The 27144-nt window shown below is 38.0% G+C and overlaps 3 protein-coding genes across 4 annotated transcripts; 1 reads left to right on the plus strand and 2 right to left on the minus strand.

The window, feature by feature from the left end:
• The first annotated feature begins 8363 nt into the window (after nucleotides 1–8363).
• Nucleotides 8364–9635, plus strand: LOC21396574 (1-aminocyclopropane-1-carboxylate oxidase 5). The gene is made up of 3 exons (XM_010097142.1): nucleotides 8364–8465; nucleotides 8606–8838; nucleotides 9038–9635. Exons 1-3 carry the CDS (start codon nucleotides 8364–8366, stop codon nucleotides 9633–9635), a joined length of 933 nt encoding a protein of 310 aa, XP_010095444.1.
• Nucleotides 9636–12468: 2833 nt separating this feature from the next.
• On the minus strand, nucleotides 12469–18743 carry LOC21396575 (NAD kinase 2, chloroplastic). 2 transcript variants are annotated; one of them, XM_010097143.2, is made up of 8 exons: nucleotides 18404–18743; nucleotides 15228–17168; nucleotides 14647–14768; nucleotides 14401–14542; nucleotides 14087–14311; nucleotides 13796–13870; nucleotides 13451–13552; nucleotides 12469–12819 (listed from the first exon to the last, which is right to left on the minus strand). In XM_010097143.2, the coding sequence occupies exons 1-8, from the start codon at nucleotides 18689–18691 to the stop codon at nucleotides 12616–12618; spliced, it is 3099 nt and encodes a 1032-aa protein (XP_010095445.1). In that variant the 5' UTR covers nucleotides 18692–18743; the 3' UTR covers nucleotides 12469–12615. The 2 variants fall into 2 exon arrangements, with proteins under 2 accessions (XP_010095445.1, XP_024020712.1); XM_024164944.1 differs by lacking the exon at nucleotides 12469–12819 and adding an exon at nucleotides 12831–12867.
• A 1074-nt stretch (nucleotides 18744–19817) lies between these two features.
• On the minus strand, nucleotides 19818–27140 carry LOC21396576 (DNA topoisomerase 2-binding protein 1; the record flags this gene model as incomplete). The annotated part of the gene is made up of 16 exons (XM_024164964.1): nucleotides 19818–20185; nucleotides 20409–20499; nucleotides 20748–20833; nucleotides 20969–21013; nucleotides 21109–21531; nucleotides 21668–21958; nucleotides 22186–22353; nucleotides 22443–22831; nucleotides 23027–23169; nucleotides 23460–23964; nucleotides 24098–24181; nucleotides 25410–25554; nucleotides 26048–26155; nucleotides 26364–26485; nucleotides 26911–26953; nucleotides 27048–27140. Coding segments are annotated over 16 exons (2814 nt in total), but the record flags the coding sequence as incomplete, so codon positions are not given.
• Nucleotides 27141–27144: the final 4 nt, after the last annotated feature.

Genomic DNA, 27144 nt, shown 5'->3' on the forward strand with positions numbered 1-27144 from the left:
TAATTAACTTATGTTCCAGGCTCCAGCTCTATTCTTCAACTTATTTCCATAAAAAAATCAAGCTATCAAATCAAAACAATTCAACGTGGCACAAGGTACAGCAATGAAGTACCATTTCATTTCATTAATATGGAATCTGTTAGACCAGGCTAATTTTAATAATTCAATAATTTATTTTCCTATTTGATCGATTTCATGCAAGGTTCGACACAATATACATTGGTTTTGAAGTACTACAAAGTACAGCAATGAAAATATAAGTTATATATATATATATATTCCTAGGCATGGGTGTGTACCCTGACATTCGGACAATTGGAATCAAAATCAGAAGCCTAAGGATATGGCTAACATATATGTTGTGTAACATCTACAGCTTAGATGGTTGGATTACAGATCATTCATTCCAATGAGATAAAAAAAAAAAAAAAAGTAGTTATATGCTACCTATTGCATTTTTTGAAAGAGCAATCCTATTCATCCCACAGATTTATCCTCACTACTCAAATATAATGCATGAAGAGTGATCTAATAATCATTACGAGATAAAAAACACTTTTCTTTAGGAAATGTTAGTCGTGTTTGGAATTAATCCCATTTTTTCACATTTTTTGAGAAAAAAATGAAAACGTTTCTAGATCAGCGTTTGGTGCAATAAAGACAAAAAATGAAAATGAAAATAATTTTTTAGTTTAGTGTAAAATGATAGAGAAATGAAAAACGACTTTTAGTCGTTTTTCATTTTTTGTTTTCGTTTTCTCTTCTCTCGAGTAGAGAGAAAAACATTAATGGGTTTTTTTTATACTAAAAATAATCTCTTGATAAAACTACCAAACGCATTTTTAAAAATAATTTATGTCTGAGATTGAAAACGTTTTCATTTTCATTTTTATACAAAAAAATAAAATCATTTTAGAACGAATTCCAAACGTGCCCGTTGTCTTCTATATATACATGATCTTTCCCTTTTCTTATTTTAATTATATTTTAATTAAATTTACTTTTTTGAACGAGGAAATTTGAATTAACAATTAAGTCGATATATACTCTAATATGTATAGTTGTAAATGACTATGTACCAAATACAACCGTATTAGATTGAGATGAAGACTAGATCCACCAGTGAAAACGAATGAAGTGAAAAGGCGAGTGTGAGTGCCGAGACACAATAGGGAAAAACCGGCTTGACACATTAAAATATCTAGTACTATAAAAACTCACTTGACAAATCATTACATTCAGTGAATAAAACAAGTCGACCAAAACACAAAACAAAGCAATAGTGCCACTCATAATTTTGCATAGGATTAGACCTAACGGACTAGACTTACCACCGCGGTAGAAGGTAATAACTTTCGTTCTTACACAACGAAAATATAATTACTAAAATAGCATAATCAACATCATTTTTATTACATCAAAATAAAAACTAAAACCAAAATAAAAGTCCCAGGCCATAAGAACTGCACTTTTGATGTTAAGATGACTTTCGTATGTGAGGAGATCAAAACGAGTAGCATTGCGGTAAAGGAAGGAAGCCATTGACGGACCTGATAAGGGTTTAGAAGAAGATGGATAAGCGGTGGAAGCGGTGGAGCAGAGCAATGCCCAGGATCAGGGTTAAATAATTCGAATATCCACTAGGCAGATGAAGGAGCCTACGTGGCTTAAAGATTACAAGCATGGCTGAGAGTGAAACGAGATGTCGTTTCTGTGTCTTGGGAGTCAATTGTCATTTAAGCATTTTATCTTTGTTTCTGTTATTTCCTTTACATTTGTCTGAAGCCTATTGGCTGTATGGTTTTGTAAAGACCATTTTATGAGTGCTGCCTGGAGTTATTCGGGTCATTCAGTTATGCAATATTAATTTATTTCCTCCACTAATTTCTGGAGTTGTGGGCATCCTCGAATTGCCCGTCATTAGATCATAAGCACCATCAATTTGGTGCTTTCATTGAGAGAGACGAAGATGGCAAAAATTTTGAAACTAGTGGCGAAGGCCTTGGAAGAGTGCTTGAAGAAGATGGCGCATCATGATGAACAATTTGATTCTCTGGGAGCTGTGCTGAAAGAGATGACGATGAGAATGGCGATGCTAGATGCGAAGCTGGAGCAGGTGGCGCGCCTCTTCACCGCATCGGTCGGAGAGGGATCTGTGAGCCAGGGAGCATCTAAACAGGATGCTAGCTTGCAATCCTTCGTGGGTGACAATCCTTTCAGATCGGTCAAGCTTACGGTTCCCTGATACTCTGGGGGCAATCCGGAGGTGTGGATTCGAAAGGTGGAGCAGTTCTACGGATTCCACCAACTCCCCAATGAAAAGAAGCTCACGCTCACCTCGTTCCATTTGGATGGCGAGGCGGAGGAGTGGTATCACTGGATGCTGATGAACAAGCAAGTGTCCTCTTGGCTAGCGTTTCTCCAAGCTCTCCGATCTAGGTTCGGGCCATCGGCGTATTAGGATCTGAAGGGCGAGCTCTCGAAGCTGGTACAAACCTCCACGGTGACAGATTTCCAGCTCCGATATGAACAGCTCTCGAACATGTTGGATGGTATGGAACCTTCTTTCCTGCAAAGTTGTGTTGAATTTGGTTTACGTGCTAATATTAGGAAAGAGGTGCAAATGCACCAACCTAATTCTTTGTTGCAAGCAATTGAACTGGCTAAACTGGTAGAGGATAAAAACAGTGAGGTTAAGAGGGGTTTTCATCAGCCCCGTGGACCTCCCTTCAATCCTAACCCTTCCCAACCTGGGCTATTGCCCACCACCTCACCACCCAAAACAACCACCCACCCACCCACCCTACCAACATCCCATGGCCCACCTCCCAATCAAAAGACTCACCCCTGCTGAGATGCTAGCCAGACGAGAGAAGGGACTCTGCTATAATTGTGATGAAAAATTTCATCGTAACCATATTTGCAAGGCCAAGATGTTTATTCTGGTTGCGGATGGGGATGAACCAGGAGATGAGGAATTGAGAGGGAAAAATCTAGAGAGACAGAGTTGTCCCTACAGTTTACAGAAGACTTACTTGAGATCAGCTATCACACCATGGCTGGTCAATCCATGTCGGGTACACTACAGCTTAAGGGCCAGATTGGGTCGGCTACGGTGCAAGTTCTCGTTGATAGCGGCTCCACTCACAACTTCATCCAAACGAAGTTGGTGCAACACTTGGGTTTAGAGGTACTTGCGGGGTCTCAGTTTGTGGTCCTAGTAGGCAATGGGGACCGACTAAGGTGTATTGAGAAGTGTCCAAATGTGGGCCTAATCTTGCAAAGCCACCGTTTCGACGTTAACCTCTACGTCCTGCCAATTCAGGGTGCAGAAATAGTTTGGCACCCTTAGGGAACATGATGATGAACTACCAAACAATAACCATGCAATTCACACAAGCTGACCAAACTATTATCCTACATGGGGAGCAACACGTCGCAGGAAAGGCTGTGCAAATGCACCAATTGGTGAAATGGATGCAGAAAGATGCAATAGCTACTTGTCTGCAATTAATAGCTGTGGACCCTACTGTCGACCGTGGAGCAAATTCCTTGGCCTCTCTTCCAGGGGAATTACAGGACGTGATGGACAAATACAAGGCAGTTTTTGAAGCCCTAACCAAACTACTTCCAACCCGTATGGCTGACCATCAAATACACTTGGAACCTAACACAAAACCAGTCAATGTCAGACCCTATAGGTATCCCCACTACCAAAAATTTGAGATTGAGAAACTGGTCAAGGAGATGCTAGCAACCGGTGTGATATGCCATAGCCAAAGCCTATATTCCTCACCCGTCTTGCTCGTCAAAAAGAAAGACGGCTCGTGGCGTTTTTGTGTTGATTACCGGGCCCTAAACCAAGCCACCATCCCAAACCGCTTCCCTATTCCAACGGTGGATGAGATGCTCGATGAGCTCTTTGGAGCTACAGTGTTCTCTAAGATAGACTTGCGAGCTGGTTACCACTAAATTCGCATGGCACCGCAAGACATACACAAGACAACGTTCTGTACTCATGAAGGTCACTACGAGTTTGTCGTCATGCCCTTCGGTTTATCGAATGCCCCGGTGACATTTCAAGGAGTGATGAATGAAATGCTGAAGCCATTCCTGCACCGGTTTGTCATAGTATTCTTTGACGACATACTTGTGTATAGCAAGTCCCTGGAGGAGCACGTGGAGCATCTTCGGGCTGTTTTACAATGCTTGCACAAAAACAGTTTCTTTGAGAAGCTCTCCAAATGCTTTTTTGGTTGCTCTTCCGTCGACTACCTTGGTCACGTGGTCGATCAACATGGAGTTCGTCCTGATTCGGCGAAGATTAAGGCGATTGTGGACTGGAAGCCTCCGACATCAGTGAAATAGTTGAGGGGATTTCTGGGGTTGGCACGGTATTACCAGCGGTTTGTGCGGAATTTCACTCAAATTACGGCTCCGCTAACTTCTTTGCTGCAGAAGGATGCCTTCCATTGGTCTGAGGAAGCCACTAGTTCGTTTATTGCCCTCAATGAGGCAGTTTCTTGTGCGCCGGTGCTGGCCTTACCTAATTTTAACCAGCCCTTCACCCTCGACACTAACGCCTCCGGTGTGGGCATTGGAGCGGTGCTAAGTCAAAATGGCCACCCCGTGGCTTTCTTTCGCAAAAAGCTGAACTCTCAGATGCAGCAAGCTTTTACTTACGTGCGAGAGCTCTTCACCATCACGGAAGCGGTCGCCAAATGGCGCCAGTATCTCCTTGGCACTCGCTTTACCATCCGTACTAATCAAAAAAGCATTAGGGAATTGATGAACCAAGTAATTCAGACCCCAGAGCAACATCGATTCTTGATCAAACTTCTCGGCTTTGATTTCTCAATCGAATACAATCCAGGATATTATAATAATATGGCTGATGCCTTATCTCGAAAAGACACTACCACCTTACCCAAGCATGCAGAGGCCCATTGTCATATGGCGGTGAGTTTTCCCATTAGTGCCTTCTTGGACAAAATCAGAGTTGAGTGACCAACGGATCCATCTCTCAAGCCTTACCTCGATAGTAAGCACGACAGTGTGGGAAGGTTCGGGTATTACAGTGTGCATGACGGCTTGTTGTTCTACAAAAACTGGATAATGGTATCGGCAGAAGGGGACTTACGCCAATAACTTCTACAGGAGTACCACTCGAGCTTGATAAGAGGCCATGGAGGAGTTCGGAAAACCCTGCATAGGTTGAAGGAGCAGTATACTGGCCAAATATGAAACGTAACATTCAAAAGTTTGTTCAAAGTTGTCCAATTTGCCAGGCTTCGAAATACTAGCCTATGGCTCCAGCGGGTTTATTGCAACCCTTACCAGTCCCTAACACGGTGTGGGAGGACCTCTCCATGGATTTCATAGTGAGCTTACCCATGTCCGGAGGAAAGACAGCCATAATGGTGGTCGTTGACCGATTCTCCAAATATGCTCACTTTGTGGCCTTACCTAGCCATTTCACGGCAGTTAAGGTGGCTACAGTATTTGTCACAGAAATTGTACGCCTCTATGGGATTCCTAAGACCATCGTCTCGGATCATGATCGGATTTTCATGAGCCTATTCTGGAGAGAGCTGCTTTGTCTTAGTAGTACCCAACTGAAATTTAGTACTGCTCACCACCCCGAAACAGACGGGCAAACAGAAGTAACTAATCAAAGTTTGGAGCAGTATCTGCGTTGCTTTGTCATGGACAACCCAGGTCTGTGGCTTCAGCATCTACCTTGGGCCGAGTACTCCTACAACTTATCGTTCCATACATCGACGGGTTTTTCACCCTACCAAGTGGTAGATGGCCGCCTACCGCCGGCCATTCCTCCTTATGTGCGAGATACCACGCCCGTGGAGGCCATGGATGCCTTACTCGTGCAAAGAGAAGCTCTCATCCGCCAGCTGAAGGACAACTTGCATCAGACTCGCCATCGAATGAAACAACAAGCGGATCGCGGCCATCGGGATGTGCAGTTTAACGTGGGTGATCAGGTCCTCGTAAAGCTTCAACCCTACCGCCAAACCTCCTTACACCAACAGAATTACTCCAAGCTCCGCCGTCATTTCTATGGGCCATACACCGTGCTTGAGAGAGTGGGATAGGTTGCGTATCATCTAGCTTTACCGGATTCAGCCCGAATCCACCCGGTGTTCCATGCTTCACATCTACGGCTGTACCGCCATGATGCCCAGTTACATCCCACACCACTGCCGGAGACAACCATTGCCTGTCACCCTGTGGTCCAACCATTGTTTGTCCTGCGCACGCGTCACATCCGCAAGGTACGGGCTTGGAAGAGCAACTACTGGTTCAGTGGGAAGGGGTACCACCTGAAGATTCTAAGTGGGTTCCCCTGCAGGAGTTTTGCACCGGCTATCCGCAGTTCGACCTTGAGGGCAAGGTCGTTGCCGAAAGGGGAAAGGAGTTTGATAGGGGTCTAGAAGAAGATGAAGAAGTGGTGGAAGCGGTGGAGTAGAGCAATGCCCAGGACTAGGGTCAAATAATTCAAAAATCCACTAGGCAGAGGAGGGAGCCTACGTGGCTCAAAGATTACAAGCAGGGCTGAGAATGAAACGAGATGTCGTTTCTGTGTCTGGGGAGTCAATTGTCATTTAAGCATTTTATCTTTGTTTCTGTTATTTTCTTTACATTTGTCTGAAGCCTATTGGCTGTATGGTTTTGTAAAGACCTTTTTATGAGTGCTACTTGGAGTTATTCGGGTCATTCAGTTATGCAATATTAATCTGTTTCCTCCACTAATTTCTGGAGCTATGGGCTTCCTTGAATTGCCCGTCATTGGATCATAAGCACCATCAGGACCCCAGAGAACCAGATCGAAAGACGCATGCACAATCGGCGCGAGCACCCTCGGAGACCCACCTTATAACAGAGACAACACAACATTAAGAGAATGGAGGCCTCTAAATCATCCCACAATCAAATAAGAAGTCCGTCGGCGCATCAAAGGCGTCCAAAAACCCACGAACATCCCCCATCCCCAACTCCAAGCCCCAAGGAAAACCACGCAAACCCCGCCCCATCCTTAAGTGGCACGCAAAAAACACCCTAGAGAAAGGATAAACGCCAATTTCCAAGAAAACTAATCAAAAACTTGTAATTTTTATTATAGATACTAAGTTTTACTTTAGGTATGAGGCCTTATTATATTCGACATATAAAGACGCAAAAAATATGAAGTTGATGACATTAATTAATGTATTAACTAAATGATCATGATAGCTTTTTTTAATGAAAGTCATAACCTTTGCCTTCGTAATTAATCCTAAAAATATGCCTAAAAATCAGTGTATTTACTTTAATATACATTTAAACACTTGTCATCAAAAGCATGTCGACCGATCTGTGAAAAGTCAAATTAGAAAGGGGGGTTACAAGGTATTCTATTTCTCGGTTGCGGTTATAAGTCAACACTACAAATCGTAGTCGGCAGAGGTTTACATTACAAGTAAAAGAAGGCTTAGTTTATAAGAAGATGTTGGACAAACATGGGCAAGGAAAAACTAAAGGAATATATATTGCACATGAATGAAAATTTTATAATATGTTAGCATATGGAAATTAATTAATGGAATCAAATAATGTGGCAGCCAAGTGAAATTTTGAGCCATTTAATGGATTTAAAAAACAATATTATTCCTTTTTATCGCAGCCCACACCATGTTGCAACTTGCATTGCCTGAGCTGAGTTCGTCTGGTGAAAATAGTACCTATATTAATAAATAAATAATATATTTATATATAGGCCTATATCCAATGAATGATAACTATATGTTACCCATTATTGGGTTGGTGGACCCCATGATTGGATATAATGGTGGCCCACAGAAACCAAATGGCAGCTATCTAATGTGGCATTATATTAAGGAAATAAACAAAAGAAAAAAAAAAAAAAAAAAAAAAAAAAAAAAAAAAAAGAGGTGCCTCACCTGAAAGAGAAGGCTTATGTTGTGGCCTTGTGGGTTACCAATAATAGTAGTAGTAGTACCTTAAAAAAGCTAGCATTGACCTTGTTTGGAATTTAAAATTGTAATGTGTCACCGTCCCACACCTCACCCTAACGGCTACTTCTTAGAAAAGGAAAGAAAATGAAGCAAAGTGTACTTACAAAAAACAAAAAATAAAAAAATAAAAAATTGTGGGTTGACATCCAATTTGGTGGGAAACCTTTTGCTATAAATAGGCTTAACCCCTTTTCTTTCTCAAACCACACTGCAATAAGCATATCTACTCTACTACTACTCTCCATCTCTCTCTCTCTCTCTCTCTCTCTCTCTCTTTCTCTCAAATATATCATACCTTTTATACTTGCTATATTTTTTGTTCTATTTGATCAAATGGCAATCCCAGTGATTGATTTCTCAAAGCTCAACGGAGAGGAGAGAGCCAAAACTTTGGCTCAGATTGCCAACGGTTGTGAGGAATGGGGTTTCTTCCAGGTATCTATATATTTACATATATATATATATATACTTTAACTTTGTCGTTTTAAGCAATCAATTCTATGTTAATATTTTATTTTCCACGTGAAAATTCATTATTATTTTGATAATGATTTATATTATGTATATATATGCAGTTGGTGAACCATGGGATTTCAGAGGAGCTTCTGGAGAGGGTGAAGAAGGTGAGCTCGGAGTGTTTTAAGATCGAAAGAGAAGACAACTTCAACAACTCCAAAGCGGTGAAGTTGTTGAATGAACTTGCCCAGAAGAACAATGGCCAAATGTTAGACAACGCTGACTGGGAAGATGTCTTTACTCTCATGGACGACTCTACTACTGAATGGCCCGCCAAAACCCCCGGATTCAAGTAACAATTTCTAACCGGTTATCACAATCTCATATGGTTCTTTACTGCTTTTTACATCGAAATCTACATACGTAATATCTAAACATATATGCATGACTTAGTATCCAAGATTCGACTCTGTGTTGTCTTGTTTTTATCTCATGTCTCTCCAATAATATCAGGCCAATTAAAATATCGTGTCATATTAATATACGTGCAGGGAGACCATGGTGGAGTATAAGGCAGAACTGAAAAAGTTGGCGGAAAAGGTCATGGAAGTGATGGATGAAAACTTGGGGTTACCAAAAGGATACATCAAGACGGCATTCAACGGCGACGACAACAAGGCCTTCTTCGGCACAAAGGTGAGCCACTACCCGCCGTGTCCCCATCCAGAGCTGGTGAACGGCTTGCGGGCCCACACCGACGCAGGTGGCGTGGTGTTGCTCTTCCAAGACGACAAGGTCGGAGGCCTCCAAATCCTCAAAGGCGGCGAGTGGATCGACGTGCAGCCATTGCCAAATGCCATTGTTATCAACACTGGGGACCAGATTGAGGTGCTTAGCAATGGGCGGTACAAGAGTGTTTGGCACCGGGTTTTGGTTGGCACTAGTGGGAACAGGAGGTCCGTCGCTTCCTTCTACAATCCCTCTCTCAAGGCCACCATTGCCCCGGCGCCGGAATTGGTGGAGAAGGCAAGCCAAGAGATGGATCTGCAGACTTATCCAAAGTTTGTGTTTGGTGATTACATGAACGTTTATGCTGACCAGAAGTTCCTGCCTAAGGAACCAAGGTTCCAAGCTGTGAGAGCCATGTAACAAATTTTAAAAACAAACAAACAAAAAAAAAGTAATTTATTATAACTACTGGTCTTCATATTATAACCAGTATAAAGCCTTTTATTTTATTTTTTTTGTCTTTTGTCTTTCCTTTTAGTGTGTGATTATGATCTTTTCTTTTCTCAAAGAAAGAAAAGGACAACTTACCAGCTTCTGTTTCTCTTAACTAGGTGTTTGTTAGGAGAGAAATGGAAGGCTTGAGTGGGTGTTAATCTATCTGCTTTTAGAATATAATTGTTGTTCTTGTATTCCGTCACTTTCTTACTTCAGGTCATGAAGATGGGATGCTTAACAAATCATTCCAACTCAGATTTGCTTTGTACAAGAGTAATATATATATATATATATATATATATGTGTGTGTGTGTGTGTGTTTGTGTCTATGCATATATGAATGAGGGTAGGAATACTAGCATTGATTAATTAATAATGTGTTATAGATACTAGAATTAAAGATTGATTATGGCTTTAGCAAATGAAAGTAGTTTCTTTTTTATTCAAAATTTTAATATAAAAGGAAAAGCATTCCAACATTTTAGATGAAAAAGCATCACACGTCTAGAAAAAAGGAGGAAAAAAAAAACGCATTAGTCAGACAATTTTAAATGTAATTTTGTCAACTCAACGTTAATAAGATGAATGGGAGAGGTATACCACATTTTTTTAATGTAAAATACCCTTTTAGGACATGTTTACTTATCCGTAATCGGAGTGGGTAGGAATCGGAGTCAAAAATCAGAGTCAAAATAAGTTGTTTACTTAGGTTCCAGGAATCAGAATCGGAATTAATCCCAATCCTATTCATGCGTTTACTTACACTCAGAATCGGAATAAATTGTTATAAATTTACTTACCTACCCTTTTAGTATATTTTTGTGTGTTGAACTTTAAAAAAAAATTTGTATATTATGTTTGTATGTTTCCGAACTTAATTTTTTTTATTAGTCTTTTCCTTTTTGTCGAAAGTTTATGTACAACTCAATTTTTTTATTCAATTGTTTAAAATGTTTTTTTCCTCACTTAGAATCTATACATCTATATCCATATTATTAGTCATACACATCTTTTTCTAAATCTAAAAGCTCTCCCGTTTCATCCTTTTTTTTAACATTTATGATTTTGCTTTTCTTCTTTTTTTTTTGGTCTTCATTTCTTTTTAATTTGTTTCTTTAGTCATTCATTTTTTTTTCCTATCCCCTTATTTAATTTTATCTTTTTTCTCCACTATGCATTCTTTTTTTCGTCTTTCAAATGTGATTCAAATAAACATTTTCTTTCCTAATTGTTCAGTAAGAACAATTTCTTCACATATATGTACCTTAGAATAATTTCTTCACATATATATCCCTACTTAAATATATATATTTTTTGAAACCATCTAATGTATTTTTTATATCTAAATAAATAATCTTCAGCATATATATAACAACAATTTGTGGATCAACTTCCTTTTTTTTGGTCTGTTTTTACCTTTTACTTTAGCTTTTAGTCATTGACATCTTTTAGTCCTTCATTTTTAACTTACTCGCTTTTTTGCATTTTTTTTTTTGTCTTGACATCTTTTAGTCCTTCATTTTTAACTTACTCGCTTTTTTGCATTTTTTTTTTGTTACTTTTCAAACGAACCTTATTAAACATTTTTTTCCTGAGGACCCTGATCTAATCTTATAAAATAAATTTTCTCAAAATGTGCAGTTACCGAAACATTTTTCTTTATAAAAAGTAGTCTTCATAATTATTTCTCACTAATTGCTCTCCTTGAATAATTTTTTCTCAGATTTATCTCTGTCTAAACATTATTGTCATATAACTTCTCAAATACATGTTTTATAAATATCCCATAAGAATTTACCATCAATTTTCTTTTCCTTTTAAATGTGCTCTACTAAATTCTCTCTTTGTTTTTACTGAACTCAACTGTTAGAAGAGTAATAGATAAGTACAATAAATGTTAGAAAAAAATTTAGATTTTCATATTAAAAAAAAAAAAGCACAGCATGCACGCGCGGGGCGATCAAGTATTTATAACTAGTATAAATAAAAATATGGCTATGAGAGAGAGCTCATTCATAAAATTGTCGTGCTCAATGCTTTGAAAGTTGCTTGGGACGAGTGATGTTCACGGGGATCCATGACGTGTCTATTACTATTAGTGCAATAATGTGTGATGTTAAAACACCACTAACGTCCCTAAAGATTGTTCAATTGAGTCATGCATAGCATTTCTCAACGAAAAAAAAAAAAAAAAAGAAGCGAGGTATGTATGGCATGTGATTAAGGGAGTGTTTCCTCTTATCTTTTAGAGTGTGTTTAGTAGGAGGGAGAGAAGGAGAGAGAACAATTCTATTATTTGGTTAGATGAGAGGAGAAAGAGGAGAGATAAAGGGAGAGGCTCTCCTTTTACGCCCACAAATTTGGATGCTTCCTGTAATGGAAGGATTCATCAAAGTCTATCTTAGTCTCTAAAAGAAATTATTACCAAATAATAAAATGGACAATATAGTGATTGTATAAACAACCATTATCTATCCGCTCAACTCTCCTCCCTCATACCAAACACTATAAAAGATTACGACAATGCTCTTCATCCTTTTTACCCTCCTACCAAACAAACCCTTAAGCTTCTCTCAAAATTTGTGTCAGAGAACTGAAGTAATAACCTCACAAAGTGATCAATAAAAATTTAACTAAAAAGCAATGATAGTGGATCGACTAAAAAAGCAAAACAGTTTTTATTGCTGTATAATGGGGGGTATACACTTACATTTGTCGTTAAGGAAAAAAAAAAAAAAAGAAAAAAAAAAAAAAAGAAAAAAAAAAAAAAAGAAAAAAAAAAGGCCAAAGGCATAATCATCCACTAGATGATCAATATTTTACTCTTTAAGCTATGATTCCTGTAGTCTCAATATACAGTATGTACAGTAATTTACATGAATCTTGAGTCTAGATTTCAGAGATTTCAAAGAGCCTTCTGATCTAGCCTTTCATTCCAATTCAGGCAACGAATCAAGCTGCGAAACCAGTCACCAGTTTGGTCAGACTTGTTAACAGTCGGAAGTGGGTGCTCGCTCATGAATATCCGAACGGAATGCCCTCTTGAAAGCTGTTGCCTTCTCTTCCCATCAAAAGAAACCCATGCATTGCTTCTAGCATCGTCTGGAATCTGTCCAGACACAATAATGTTTCAGGCTTCCTTATGATCGTTTGTTTTCTGCGATGACAGTGTGGATTCTCCAGGTAGAATTGCATAGAATAGATGTGAAATCCTAGTAGAAAAATTATAAGTGCAAGTAACTAAGGCCCATTTTGGTTCCTATACTTGAACTCGTGATTCTGATTCTGCGTCAGTGTTTTTCATCTCACAACGAATTTGAATTCAAAAATTTCTTCTCACAAAATTCCCGACAATGAATTAGAATCACTGACTTGAACATGTGAACCAAACGGACCCTAAATATGGGTGCTATTCAACTAATGTGGTTTAGTGGTTTATGAGCTGTCTCATCGGTCTTTAAGCGGGGAAAAGAAAGAGTATCTGAACTTGCAAAAGAGAAAAGGACGGAATCTGAACTTGCAAAATAGAAAAGGATGGAATAATGAAGGGACTAGATCTAACAAAAGATAAATTGTCGGGTATAATGCATAGACGGAATACCATTGTAAGAAATGAGAGATCAAATCGAGAGCAAGTCAAAACTCAAAGTTTTAGCCGAGTCAATAACATAACGAGCAGACAGAACAATATCTAGATGTAATGTAACTATAATATAGTGATGGGTACATAAAGAGTTTACCTTTAATTCAAGCCGTGCAGAATCTGGAAGTATAACTGGTCTAAACGACAGAGAATGAGGGCAGATTGGTGTAAACAACATGCAAGGAACATTTGGATGCACCTACATTTTAAATTATCCATCGTCAGAGGTACGATTTAGTTGAGGTTATAAGAATGGCTACAGAAAAAGCCAAAAAATAATTCATATTTTAATTTTCACCCAGAAAATTTTAACAGATTTTCTTAAGAGAAATTGCTATTTTGAAGTCATAGAACCTACGATGGACATCACTGAAAAACCAAATCCCCCAATTTATGGCAGAAATCATAAAACATCAATTAAAATTTGAGGGCACGGGCTTACCATGGAACCTCCCGCAGCGGTGGAGTATGCAGTACTTCCTGTTGGTGTGGCTACTATAACCCCATCACCTTGCACCTAAAACCGGGTATCTATTAAAGACGTGGAAATATCATACAAAAGCTCTCTCTCTGCCGCATTTTAACATTAAGACATTTAAGATGTAGCTAACTAATAGGTGCAGCTATATCTTAAAAAATTATTGAATCATTCGTCATAGAATCTTGTCAGGTAAAGTTGAGGAAATAAGGAAGAAGCTGAAAGCAATAACTCTAAAATAAACTCTAACCTCACCTTAGTTATGAGCCGGTCATGTTCATAACATTCAATCTTAGATAGGTATGGATTAGAACCCCGATCAACAACAACCTCGTTTAAGACATCAAATACTTTCCCAGGCACAGCTTTATCATTTCGAAAAATTTCACACTGGAGACGCATTCGGAGAGTTATGTACACACCATCTCGTGTGTTATTTCCATGGATGACATGTTTTAAATCCTGCCTAAAGTCTTCAAACTGTACGAGGAAGTAAATAACAGTATCAGAAGAATGGCAGCTTCCAAAAGTATAAGTCAATGAAAAAATAAAAAAGTCGAGAATCTTACAGTATGAGAAGTCAGAAATCCAAGAGATCCAAGATTGAAAGATACAACCGGAGGAACAGCACCTCTAAATAGATTTGACGCATGGAGTATGACGCCATCTCCCCCCAAACATGCCACAAAATCAACCCTCTCATGCAGATCACTGTGGTACAGGCATCCAGCAAGGTAAGGAAATTCCAATTATAGTATAGGAATGGATATATATTCAATGTTGTTGCCCTCTTGCACTCGGATACAATTTAATACCTGGTATCTTGACTATAAAAGGTCTGCACAAATCCAAACCCAGGGATTCTTGCAAATATGTCGTGGACATCAGGTTCCACAAGAACATTCATATTCTCTTGGTAATACAAGAAGGACGCAACCTACAAATAACACAAAGTAAAGAAAAGAATAAATAAATAAGATCAGTGAAATGCATATATATCATTAAATACACCAGCAGAATACAGTAATAAAATATCAACTTAACGAGCAAAATGCTAGAGCTAGACATTATGTCCCTTCTCTGAATGCCACTAAGATGTTTCCATTTTCAAATAATAAATCAAAGTATGCATCTCAATCTCGAAGAACTTCAGTAACTATAATTGACTGTTTTGCATTCAGCATCGGCAAGAACCATAATTCAGTTCAGTTCGTCAACTTTCATGCTCATAAAATGTGGCCGCACACTTCTGCTAATATAAACATTTAATATGCTTTCATATTCATAGAGGGTTCAAAACCACTTGTATATTAACATAATTCGGGCTTTGAATCATTTAATTGCTTCAGTTCTATGCAGTATTTTACAAATTATATATTCAATTTTCAAATGGTACCTCTTTAGCTTCCTCCATGAGCTCTGGCCCCAGCTTCTTCAACAGTAACACCGTCTTTGGCGTAGTTTTCCACATCAGCATCTGCTGCTGTGTGCTTGGATGTGAGAAGGCTAAGGAGGCCTCCGTCACCTTTTCTCTGGTACAAGAGAATCCATCAGTCCGGACCAAGAACATTTCTGCTTTTTTTCTTGACTGGACCCTTACAACACCGGTTGTAGAAGCACACATATCTCCTTCAACTGGACCCATCTCATCATCACTAGAAACTAATGGGGCTCTACCATTGCTCTTCTGAATCTCCTCTGCCAATTTAGATTCAACATGCCCGTTATAGGTATTGCTTACAGTGACAGATGTATTAGATTCCAGGACAGAATTTCCCTTACTTTCCGTCAACCCATTCACAACTCGACCAACAGAAACACAACTAGCACCAGTCAAATATTCCCCATTGCCAGATGTTGTCTTCTGGGGCTTTGGAGATAGTTTTTTTCCATTGTCTAATCGATTAGAACTTTTAGCAAGTCCAGTTACTTGATCATTACCAAGAGTCTCACCTCTCTGTTTTGTCCCAATATACATATCTCTTGAAACAGGTAACTTCTCCAACATTTTCAACTGGTAATTAAAATAATTAGGAGGTGAAATCCTTTTCTTCCTAAGAAACACGGACATTTCTTTTCTGGAGAAAAAATTGCAAGGAGGAACCTGAGCCTTTAACGGGTCAATTTCAGTGAAGGAGTTGGTCAGAGATACGTCCCGGCCATTTTCAGTTTCTACTGATGTCATTCCTTGGTTATAAATAACGTCATTGTAAACTCCATTAGAGCTTCCATTCATTTCGTCTTCCTTATTTACCGCACTTACACCGTCAACTGTATCTGACGTCTCTTTTAGTGACTGAATTTCGTTTTCCAGGAGGGGCTCTTTTTCAGAAATGGAAGACTTCTGCCCTTTTATTGTTCTGTTCTTCCCTTGTAACGATGCAGCATCTGGAGCGATTAATTGATTGGAGTTGAGCTGCAAACCAAAGCGGGTCATGAACTGTCTCCATCTGGAAACCATGGCAGAAGTTCTCTGAATCCCTTCTTTACTGTGAAGATAGATAGGTCTTTTGCTGCAATCTGAAACCAAACTCGCGAACTTCTCAACCTGCTCCATTGAAGGCGCAGTCCCAACTCCAACTGGAATTTTGACTAATTCAATTTTCCCAGATGCAATTGCATTGTCTATGGCCGCTTGATAAAAGTTATCTTTTATATTCTCTGCTCTAAGATCAACTATGGTTTTACATCCTTCCTTCACTAACCACTCTAGACCTTCTTCTGTAACCTGACCACCCCTCCAGAAAGCTACCTCGGAATCATTGGATCCTAGCTCTTCTTTAGAACTGGACAAGTACACAGGAGTCCAATTTGCAAACAGTGTCTGGGTGGGATAATCCTCCCCACGGGGAAGACCGGAATCATAGCAGACGTTCTTTAGTCTCTGAAGTTTCCTCCAAACATCCAAACTTCGGTCATCACCAGGCATCAAATAGTTCTCAAGAGCAACATGCAAGCTTTCACAGCACCTTTTCATCTCACTCCTGAAAATGGCAAGTGGAGGGAGCTTATCATCGATGGCATTTACATCTGCAAAGCGAAACGAGTTCATCATGGACGATCTCCCAGAAAGAACATCTTCCCTACCTTTGTTCAGGAGGGACACCATACAACCGAGTACGGAAACGATCTTATCCTCCAGTGCTGGCTTTTCATCTGAGGTGAAATCATACGAAACATAACATTCACCCGTTAATGGATTGCATAATGTGTCCATTAGTGCAGCGTGAAGCCATTCTGCAGATCTAAAGATTCTACAATATGCCTCAATTTCTGCTATATCCCCTGGAACAGGACCAACCCACCGTAACTGTGATGGATCAGGAGGCTGGAAGGCCTTCAAATTGAAAACAAAAACAGATTCAGATAATGATTTAAAAACAATAAATATATAAACACCCTCACTTCAGAGGCATCAACTAATCAAATTTCCACTAGGAAGGAACAAATTAAGATAACAGCAAGCCGGTTAAATTGGAGAACCGTTTCTATCAGTAAGTGAAAAACAAGAAAACATGAAAAGAACAAAAAGAAGAAAACCCTACAAAGGGAGAGATGCAACAAACTATACTTTCCAGTATAATAATAAGAAAATTTTAAAAAAAAATGATAAGAAAGATGGAAGATATCATATTTGAAACGAGTAGGAAAGTGGAAAGCTGATGAAGCTTACAAGAGATCATATTTACATGATTCTATACCGAATTAAAGAAATAAGTAAAAAGACTTCAACTATAAGGAAAAACCTCCCAGGATTTTTCTTAAAAAGAATAAGGCATTGTTTGGTTCGCCGTTAGGATTGTGTGATTTGGTTTGAATTGTAGTGATTTGAATTGCGATTCGAACCGGTGTATTGATACGCACATAAACTGTAATTTGAATTGGGAATAAAATCCAAAGTGTATTTAGATAAAATGTCGATAACCGTCATTAGAGTTTTGTAACAAATCTTATAAAACCTCATTGTAAATGACATTAAAAGTTATGCAATATGGATAGGATTTGTTCCTCTCTTAATTATGAAGACATTAAAAAAAATCATCTCAATCGGAATTAAAACGAAGAAGTTATGATATTTTTAAGCTTAAAAGTTGAGGATAGGAAAAGGCCAGATCTGAATTTTTTCACTGTAGAATCAATTCGGATCGTTAAAAATTAAGAGGAAGGTAAATTCTAAAATTCAAGATCTGAACCATTATCAATGGTTTAAACTGTTCTCATTAATTCTCTACCAAGAATCCTAAACTATGGGTTAAAATTTGAATTGAATTGTTGGGTTTGAGTTGTTGAAACAAATAGAGGCTAAATATATTCTTGTCAAAGTAATTCATAAATAACTAAACTCTACACAGAAATTACACTAGAAGATATGCAAGACGTGCAATAAAAGTGCCACAAATACTAAAAGATTCGATAAATAAATCTTGATTCGTAAAAGTCTCTGATTCAATTCTTCAAAATACCATTCCAGAAGTTAAAAAACGAGCTCAAGAAGCGAATTAAAATTCGGACTAGGGATTGAAAAAGGAAGTAGATCAAAAGAAAGAACAAGTGGCAATAAGCGCAAGAGACCTGAGAATCCAAGCCGAAGCTGAGAGAGAATGACTTGGAAAGCTCCGCACTGACGACGAAGTTAAGACGCCGCCGGAATCTCTGTCGGAACTCCAAGCGGAAGCCGAAGCCGACCAGTCTGGGAATAGCCGAGAACTGAAAAGAAGGCTTAAAAGCTGATGATAGCGACGACGAAGAAGAAGAAGAAGAAGATAACGACGACGACAATGGAATTCCGGTGGCCGGAGCACAGCGATTCATGTCGACGACCACCGCCAAGTGGCACACCAGGCAGCATGCCACCACCATGGGGATTTTTTTTTTTTTTTTTTTTGGGAGAAGGGGGAATGTGTTATTGATGTGTAAGCATGGTTTTTGGATGGCGAGAAAATAATGAAAGCCGTGGATGATATTACGGTCCAAAAATTCAAACAATCAGGCATTTCGGATTGGGACTATTTTTCGTACTTTTCGACCCTTTTTTTAAATTAAAAAAACAATTTTGAAGCCACTACTAGTGGTTGATGATTTTCTTTCGTTTTATTTTCTCATTTCATGTTTTTAGGCATCAAATTACTTGCTCACAAGTGATATTCTTCGTTTATTTCACGCTTGGCACCAGCATATTTATTGCAAAAATTACTATAAAATAAGTAAATTATCCTAGAATTTTTATGATTTTAATGTTCTCAATTTGTAAAATGTTTTAAATTTTTTAATATATGTCGAACAGGTCTCATTTTTTAGGTTAGTTTCTAGAACTAGATGGTATTTATCTCTTGCTAACTTGCCAGAACTACAAGGTAACGTGGGCCAACGACTGGGTATTGAGCTGGGACCTACGCAGGGCCTATATGACCATCAAAAAGTATAAAAGAAAATAAGAAAAATAATACGATGCTCGGAATTATTTAGGAAGAAAAAAATAACTTTGGAAGTGTGTATATCTCTAAACATATAGAGTGCCTTTAAAATTCGTTTTAAACTAATTTTATTTTTTATATAAAAATAAAAACGTTTTTAATTTAAATAAAAATTATTTTTAAAAATGTGTTTGATAATTTTATTAATATATTATTTTTAATATAAAAAAACTTATTAATATCTCTTTTTCTTTCTCTCTACTAGAGAGAGGAGAAAGCGAAAATAAAAAATAAAAAACGACTAAAAGTCATTTTTCATTTCTTTTTCATTTTATACTAAACAAAAAAATCATTTTCATTTATGTATTTTGTCTTTATTACGTCAAATACCGTTTTAAAAACGTTTTTATTTTTTTCTTTCTCAAAACTCTCGTGAAAAACAAAAATAAAAACAACCCCAAACACAGCTATTAATTTTCCACCGTTTTAAAAACGTTTTTATTTTTTTCTTTCTCAAAACTCGTGAAAAACAAAAATAAAAACAACCCCAAACACAGCTATTAATTTTCACGTTCCCAAATTTCCTACGAAATGCTGCTACAGGAGCTGTAAGGATTGGCTATCCCAAGTTGCGAAATCCGCACACATTTAGGATCATGAATATAGACGCTAATAAAGCATGTCTTTTTAACTTTTGTTGACTCTTTTCTCCTTCCCCAAGGTCACCAAATATTGCATCAAATGCCGGACAAAAGATACGGCCCTTGCATTCATCGAGAGCAACCTCAGATATACCATTCAAAACTGTCTGACCACCCGATACTACCGATTGTTTTGTTCTGTACTACTGCTACTAGCACCTTCAAGCCATGCTACTTCGGGTCCGAACCCGGTCTATAAGCATTTGCCTGCCTGACAAATCTTCTTCATAACCAACAACCTGCGCTCGCAACGTTAAGCACGAACATCAGGACGGAAAACACAATGACAAATAAAAGTGGCTTGTGAACGAGATCAGTTTTCGAGTGAAACTGGTGTTTATATCTTTTCCTGATAACTAAATCAAACAATGGCCCTTCATGGAATATAGATCACAGATACACGCTATGAAATTCTCTTTCATCAATGCAAACAACGGTATTCAAAGACGAGGAAAAGACAACCTGAGAATCCGTCTGTGTTTCGCTGAAGCCATCATACATGCCCGTGTTTCCATCTCCAGGTGAATTATGGATGTCACCCTTTTTCCCCGTCCTGCGACAGATTTGAAAATGTTAGTGAACAGAAGATATTTAAACAAGTTTATAAATAAAGCTCTTTCTGTGTATGCATGGGGCAAGAATGAGCCATGTAGTCAGTTACCACAACAATTACCTTTGTGGTATATATTGATATACATAGAGAACTGCATGGGAAGAGGGGTCCGGGGGCTAAAACTTGCATTAATTTGATATGATGCTCCAAAGAGGGAAAAAAATGCAAATCAGAGATATAGTCATCACCTGTTTAACCAGTGCTTTGATAAACCAACAATGGAATGTGTATCTGAATGATCTTGACCGACGGTTGAACAAGTGGATGAGAAAAGCTGTTTTTATCATCAAGGATTCCAATTGATGCAAAATAATAATAATAATAATAATAATAATAATAATATTAATAATATTAAGAATAATAATAGTGCAAAATTAAAAAAACGGGAGAAAAGCAGAGAAAAGGATACAGTTTCATCACACCCAGTCCTCCCTGGTGATTTCTGATCGTGAATCTTTGTAAAAGAAAACATGAGAGATAAATCAGAATATCATTATACCAATAAACTTGAAATCATGAAAGCAACTAAAGAATCCCCTGTGACTTTACCTTGCTTGTCTGCTCTAGTAAGTCCTCAATTGCAGCAGCCACATCAGGAACAACATGAGACATTTCATTTGTATCCTTCGCCATGTTATCATCCCTGGAATTTGTGTTGCAAACGGGAGCACTTCCATGTACCCCAGTAGAAAGCAGACACGTTTGAGCCTCATCTTCCAAGAGCCTTGCCTTTTTACTGAGCGTGCTTAAATGCTTAGCCCCTTCACCTTCGCCGACACTGCCATTTCTACCACCGACTCTAGATGGTGATGTTTTAATGTTTCTTGAATGACTGGGAAACTGGGAGGGATTATCTCCGGATATCGTTCGGACAGCTTGTGAAGGAAACTGGCTCATGGTACACAACCCCGCTTCTTGGTCTTGAGCAGTAACTTCTTTTGGAGAAAACAGATCAAGAGGAACAAGTTTATTCTGCCAAACAGTGAACATTGTTAGCATAAATATTTCGGTCCATCTAACAATCACAAGATAATCTCCTGAATGAATGCCCACGTGCAAAGACATGAGATATCAATATGAATATGTGCACTCGGAATATCGGTAATACCTGCTTGACACACTCATATATCCACTCAGTTGTAATTGAATGTATCCCCCATTTACAAGCAGCATCGTACTTTGCTCCAATTGCAAATTTGCACAGTAGATGGGTGACCTTCTTGGTCAATTTTTCTACTAATTTGGCTCCAAGAACAAAACACAGATTTTTCAGAAGTAGTCGATCTTTCCCTTCGTATTGTGAAACACAAAACCGAAAGTTCTCAAATCCAGGGAAAGGAATCTGACAGGGAAGAGGAGAAAAGAGAATGTGGCTAGAAACTTCCAGCAAGCATCCATCCTTCAAAACAAATGTTTTATATCATCATTAGCACTAAAAAAACAAAAACAAAACAAAAACAAAACAAAAACAAAACAAAACAAAACAAAAAAACAAAAAACAAAAAAAATAAAGAAAAAAAACAAAACAAAACAAAACAAAAAAACCAACCAAAGTATATATTAAAGAAGAAAACCCTTTCTTTTGGGCTTGAAACTGGAAAACATATTTAAAGTCGTCCATCATACCTCTAAACATGAACGGATCCAGTGGCTTGATACATAAGTTGCTTGGGGAGTAGACACCAACTTCGGTTTCACGCCATGACACTCAACAGTGAAGTGTGCACACTGTCTCAGGAAAGCATCAACTACCTCTCCACCCCCTTGTTTTATCCATTGAACAATTTCACCTTTCTGGAAAAGAGATCCGAAAACAATAAGTAGAACACTTTTGGAAACAAAACAGCAAAATGTCCCAGTAAACTACGACTTTGAAAACTTACTCGAACTTCAGGAAAGGAACTTGAGAAGCCAAATATTTTCCCCATAAATACATTTGAAGACTTCCCATTTTGAACGCTTGTATCACGTTGCAAGTTCTTTGGAGCCTGACTTTCATCATTTAGTTTACGCTTGCTTTTATCGTTGATTACAGGAAGATGACTCTGTTGGAATGATTTTGATGTCATTGCGATAGAGTTGACACCTTTCATGTTTATTTCTGAGTTCACACCTTTCATGTTTATTTCTGTTTTTTCTTCTCTATCTTTTTCTGATGATAATGGCATTCCAGTTTCAGCACTTGTTGGTCCCGATGACTGATTAGATGGAATGCTCAGATGAGCAGTAGAGATTCTTCCTTGATTTACACCTGTCATGCCCGTAAGTGCTCCTTTGGGAAAGCATTCAGAAACCACCAAATCAGGATGTATGATTAGATAATTCAACAAACATGTATCACAGAAATTGTGTGTGTATAGAAGAACCATTATACCAATTAAGGTTCCAACAATAATTGAGATACATAGAAACCTGAAATAAGATGACACAACAAAATGCGGGACTTTTGAGAAAGTAATTGGCAAACCTTTAGGAAGAAGTAAATCTTGCGCAACGTGCCTTTGGTAAGCGGGGATCTCTTTCTTTTCACGATCACAGTCTTCGAGCCAGGTGGTCCTAACAACATGAATGATACCAAAGGCTGCAAGACTCCTTACCTCCTTCTTTTCACTGCAATTATATAAACTTATTAGAAGGATAATCACAAAGCAAATACAGCAACACGAATGCTTTCCAATCATCAGTCCCAGTGCCAATGTTACAAATAAAAATGAAATTGTAACTGCACCAAGAAAAAAATTGCTTAGAGAGACAAACACATTAAAAGGTGTATTAAGTTGGCGGACGTGTCCCAGTAGACCCAATGTTAAAAATAAAAACGAAATTGTAACAGCACCAAAGAAAAACTATGCTTAGAGAGTCAAACACACGGAAAGGTGCATTAGGTTGGCAAAACTTACATCTCTGAAGGAGTCCCAACAACTATATGTGTCAATCTGTCATTGAACAAAACATATCGAGAACCCCCACCTCTACGAACCATATTAACTAGTCTACGCATTTCAGAAGCTTCAAAGCCAATGAATAATATTCTACACTCTGACAAGTAGAGGTCATTATCTTCAGATTGAGAATCATCAGCTACACAACCATCAAGGTTTGTGAGGTTTATTTCACATTGGGGCTGCAAAACAGTTTCCACATTTTCACCCTCTTTCACATGGTCTGGAGCAGCTGGAAATGTATGAGACGTGTTTTGTGAGAGAGTAGCCTCCATGTCTAGATCCTCAAACCCAGCACTAGGAACCACTACTGAATTGGTGTCTGTAGCCACTGACGATGGTGCTGACTGCAGATTGCCAATATCTTTTCCTTGGCTAAGCTGCATTTTTACACAACCTCGTACACCTTTACTTGAAGACACAGAAGTACTATGAACGGGGTAGGACTCCTCATTAAGACATGCTATTCACCATTAAAAAAAAGGATAAATTCAAGGTCGAATACAATCATTAGATCTTTCAGAAGAGAAGTATGAATGGTAAACACTCAAAGCACAATGAATTCGAATTCCATCAGATATTTTGATAAAGAGTACCTCTTCTAGCGATAGATTGATCAAACCATTTTCGAGTAACAATATGAATGTGGCCCCATCTTCGGGCAACTTTATATTTGTCACCTTCAGGAGCTTACAGGCAGTCAAGAGTACAAATTTTTGTATACTTGAATAACATTTATCTATAATTTGAGATAGCCTCTAATAATAAAAATAATGAAAAAGATGCATCGGTAATAATAAAACAGTTACAAACTGGAAAAAGAAACATCAAGTCCGAATGTGTTCTACCAAATGTCATGTTTTTTTCCTTATGTGTGTGTGGTGTGTGTTGTGTGTATAAGATATTTCCTTTTGTTGATATTAAAATCAATACAAAGGAAAGGAGACACGAGATTCTCAAAGGAAAAAAAAAAGATTATAAACCTATCAAGAATTCCACAAACACATCCCCCATCATACCTATCTAATTCAGAACAATTGAAGAAATGGAAAGTCCTTGAAGGCTTTTTCAGTCGAAGCCCACAAGGAAGCTGAGTATTCATGTTTGTCACCACGAAATATGATGAACAATTACCACATGAAAGTTTAACTGACCATTTTGTGGATAAAACTGAAAAATATCATCCTAAAGAAACAAAGAGGTTGCAGATGCAGTTACTTTTGAAAATTAAAAATAAACATAAATATAGAAATGAGAAAAATAAAAAATAAAGGTGACTGGACTCTCAAAAACAGACAGGTCCTTGAAGGCTTTTTCAGTTGAAGCCCACAAGGAAGCTGAGTATTCATGTTTGTCACCACGAAATATGATGAACAATTACCACATGAAAGTTTAACTGACCATTTTGTGGATAAAACTGAAAAATATCATCCTAAAGAAACATAGAGGTTGAGGAAGAAACAGGTGCAGATGCAGTTACTTTTGAAAATTAAAAATAAACATAAATATAGAAATGAGAAAAATTAAAAAAAAAAAAAAAAAGGTGACTGGACTCTCAAAAACAGACAGGTCAATATTTAGAAGTTGATCAGGCAATAGAAAATAAGTTTGGGCATCTCAAAGCTCTCTTGATAAAATGAGACGTGTGTGTGTATCATATAAAACTGATTTAGAAAACTAGACATGAATTCAAATCCACAAGTGTTGTCTGAACAAACCATAAGAAAGGATATATCTGAAATTAGGTGTGTGCACTTCTTGGTAAGTTCAGCAGAATATTTGCCGCCATTTTGTGTAATGGTCTTTTCCATCTGCTTCCGTTCATCTGACAGAAACAAGCAAAATTAGCAGCACGGGGAAATAAAAAATAGCAACCTGATGCACCAACAGACAGCTTAGCTTAACTACCTGCTGGGATTCTGGTGACACAAATAGTCAATCCAGAAAAGGGAAGAACCCTAAATGATTCCTGGGGAACAATACGATGCTCATTCCAGCACTGGTATAACCAACCAACAGTGACAATTGGTTTCTTCAAGATATGAAGAGCCCACTGCATACGAAAATGCTATCCTATTAATCCTATTAAGTTAAGAGATCCACGATTCTAAGCCCTTCCTAAAAGTATAGTTTTTAAAAAATACATCAAAGTCCGTATTCGAACAAGAAACATATATAGGGTGATACATGACTTGTCAACTACCTGAAAACGGTTGTCTCTTACTGAGTTTCTTGACAAAGTGTCTAATCATACCTTGCATAGACATGGAAAGCTTACAAAGGTTGGCTTTTTTCAACAACGAATTACAAAGGCAGTGACTTATCCATTTTTCAACATAAAGAACAAGGAAACAAATCAAACATTTCTTAACCAGTAACTCTACTGTGGAACAAATCATTTTAAACATCAGCCATATGGTCATATTGAAATCCTAACGGTGAATGGAAAAGGAAAAATTGAAGATATAAAGATATTAAACCGAGCTGAAGCTCAACCGTCTAATACTATACAAAGTATCATTTTAAGATTTTGAAAAGTAACCAACCTTGTATTTTGCAGCCAAAACATTTTTCACAATGACAAAGCTAACATCCGAAGATGCTTTAGAATGGAAAACTCCCCCCATTGCTGTTACTAACATTTCAATCTTACCCTGCAATGAGATATTATCTAACAGTGAGATAGGGAAACATGGAAGTAGTACTAATTGGTTAATAATGACCAGTCAGCCAAGGAATGCAAAGCATTTCACACATTGTAACATAAATTAGGCCAGTGTGCAAGTAACAAAAGAGTGTATTTGTTTTGTATTGGAAAGTATAAATGTTATCACAAAAATTCACGTACCAGAAGCAAGATACCTTTTCATCAGCCTCAAAACCAGAGGCCAGAACTTTGACACCATCCATTGCAAGGCAACAAGTGAACCCTTGTTTAGGTAAAGCCCTATGCTCCTTCGCCAAGGAAAACACACATTGTGGACCTGCCCAACAATACAATCATATGACTCTCTGTATCCATCCCTTCCCTGCAGAACTTGCTAGAATGACTACCCTAAAGAGTGAAATTGACAAAATGATATTTTTCATTTTTAGCCCATCGTTCTTTGTAAAAAGTAATCATTCATGATAGCTCACGTCGCCAGAAGTTTTTGAAAGATTATTTACTAATAAAACATTATTATTAAAGGCCGTTTGGTTCACGCATTTAAACTCAATTATGTATTTTCTCCCACAAAAGATTTGAATCAAAAAAATTCCCGCCAACGGGTTCTCTCACGAAACTTGAATTCAGAATTAAAATTACTGACATGAACCCATGAAACAAACGGGCCCAAAGTCATTTTTACAAATGTCTAGGTTCCGTAAAAGACTAATTAATTATCAGAAATACTTTCACAAACCTTACCTAGCATATTACAGCCTTTTGATCTGAGATCTTCAAACTTCTCCTGCCAAACAGGATTCCAGCGGAAACATCAGAAGCCCGAAGCGAATCGAAAAGAAGAAAAACAAGTAAGTAAAAAATAAGAATAGAAGGTGTACGTGGTCGAGGGAAGAAATGATGTGGAAATCGTCGGGGCCGGAGCGAGAAGGATCGCAGCAGAGGAAGACGTCGGCGCCGTTCTGCTTGAGAGCGTCG

Source organism: Morus notabilis, unplaced genomic scaffold, assembly GCF_000414095.1.
Source record: "Morus notabilis unplaced genomic scaffold, ASM41409v2 Scaffold1379, whole genome shotgun sequence".
NCBI lineage: Eukaryota > Viridiplantae > Streptophyta > Magnoliopsida > Rosales > Moraceae > Morus > Morus notabilis.

Coding starts and splice junctions, on each gene's coding strand:
- LOC21396575 (XM_010097143.2), bottom strand. CDS start 18,691: ATGGTGGTGGCATGCTGCCTGGTGTGCCACTTGGCGGTGGTCGTCGAC. Junction 17,169..18,403: donor GCTTCGGCTTGGATTCTCAG/GTCTCTTGCGCT, acceptor TTCAATTTGAAG/GCCTTCCAGCCTCCTGATCC. Junction 13,871..14,086: donor ATGACCGGCTCATAACTAAG/GTGAGGTTAGAG, acceptor ACCCGGTTTTAG/GTGCAAGGTGATGGGGTTAT.
- LOC21396574 (XM_010097142.1), top strand. CDS start 8,364: ATGGCAATCCCAGTGATTGATTTCTCAAAGCTCAACGGAGAGGAGAGA. Junction 8,466..8,605: donor AGGAATGGGGTTTCTTCCAG/GTATCTATATAT, acceptor ATATATATGCAG/TTGGTGAACCATGGGATTTC. Junction 8,839..9,037: donor GCCAAAACCCCCGGATTCAA/GTAACAATTTCT, acceptor ATATACGTGCAG/GGAGACCATGGTGGAGTATA.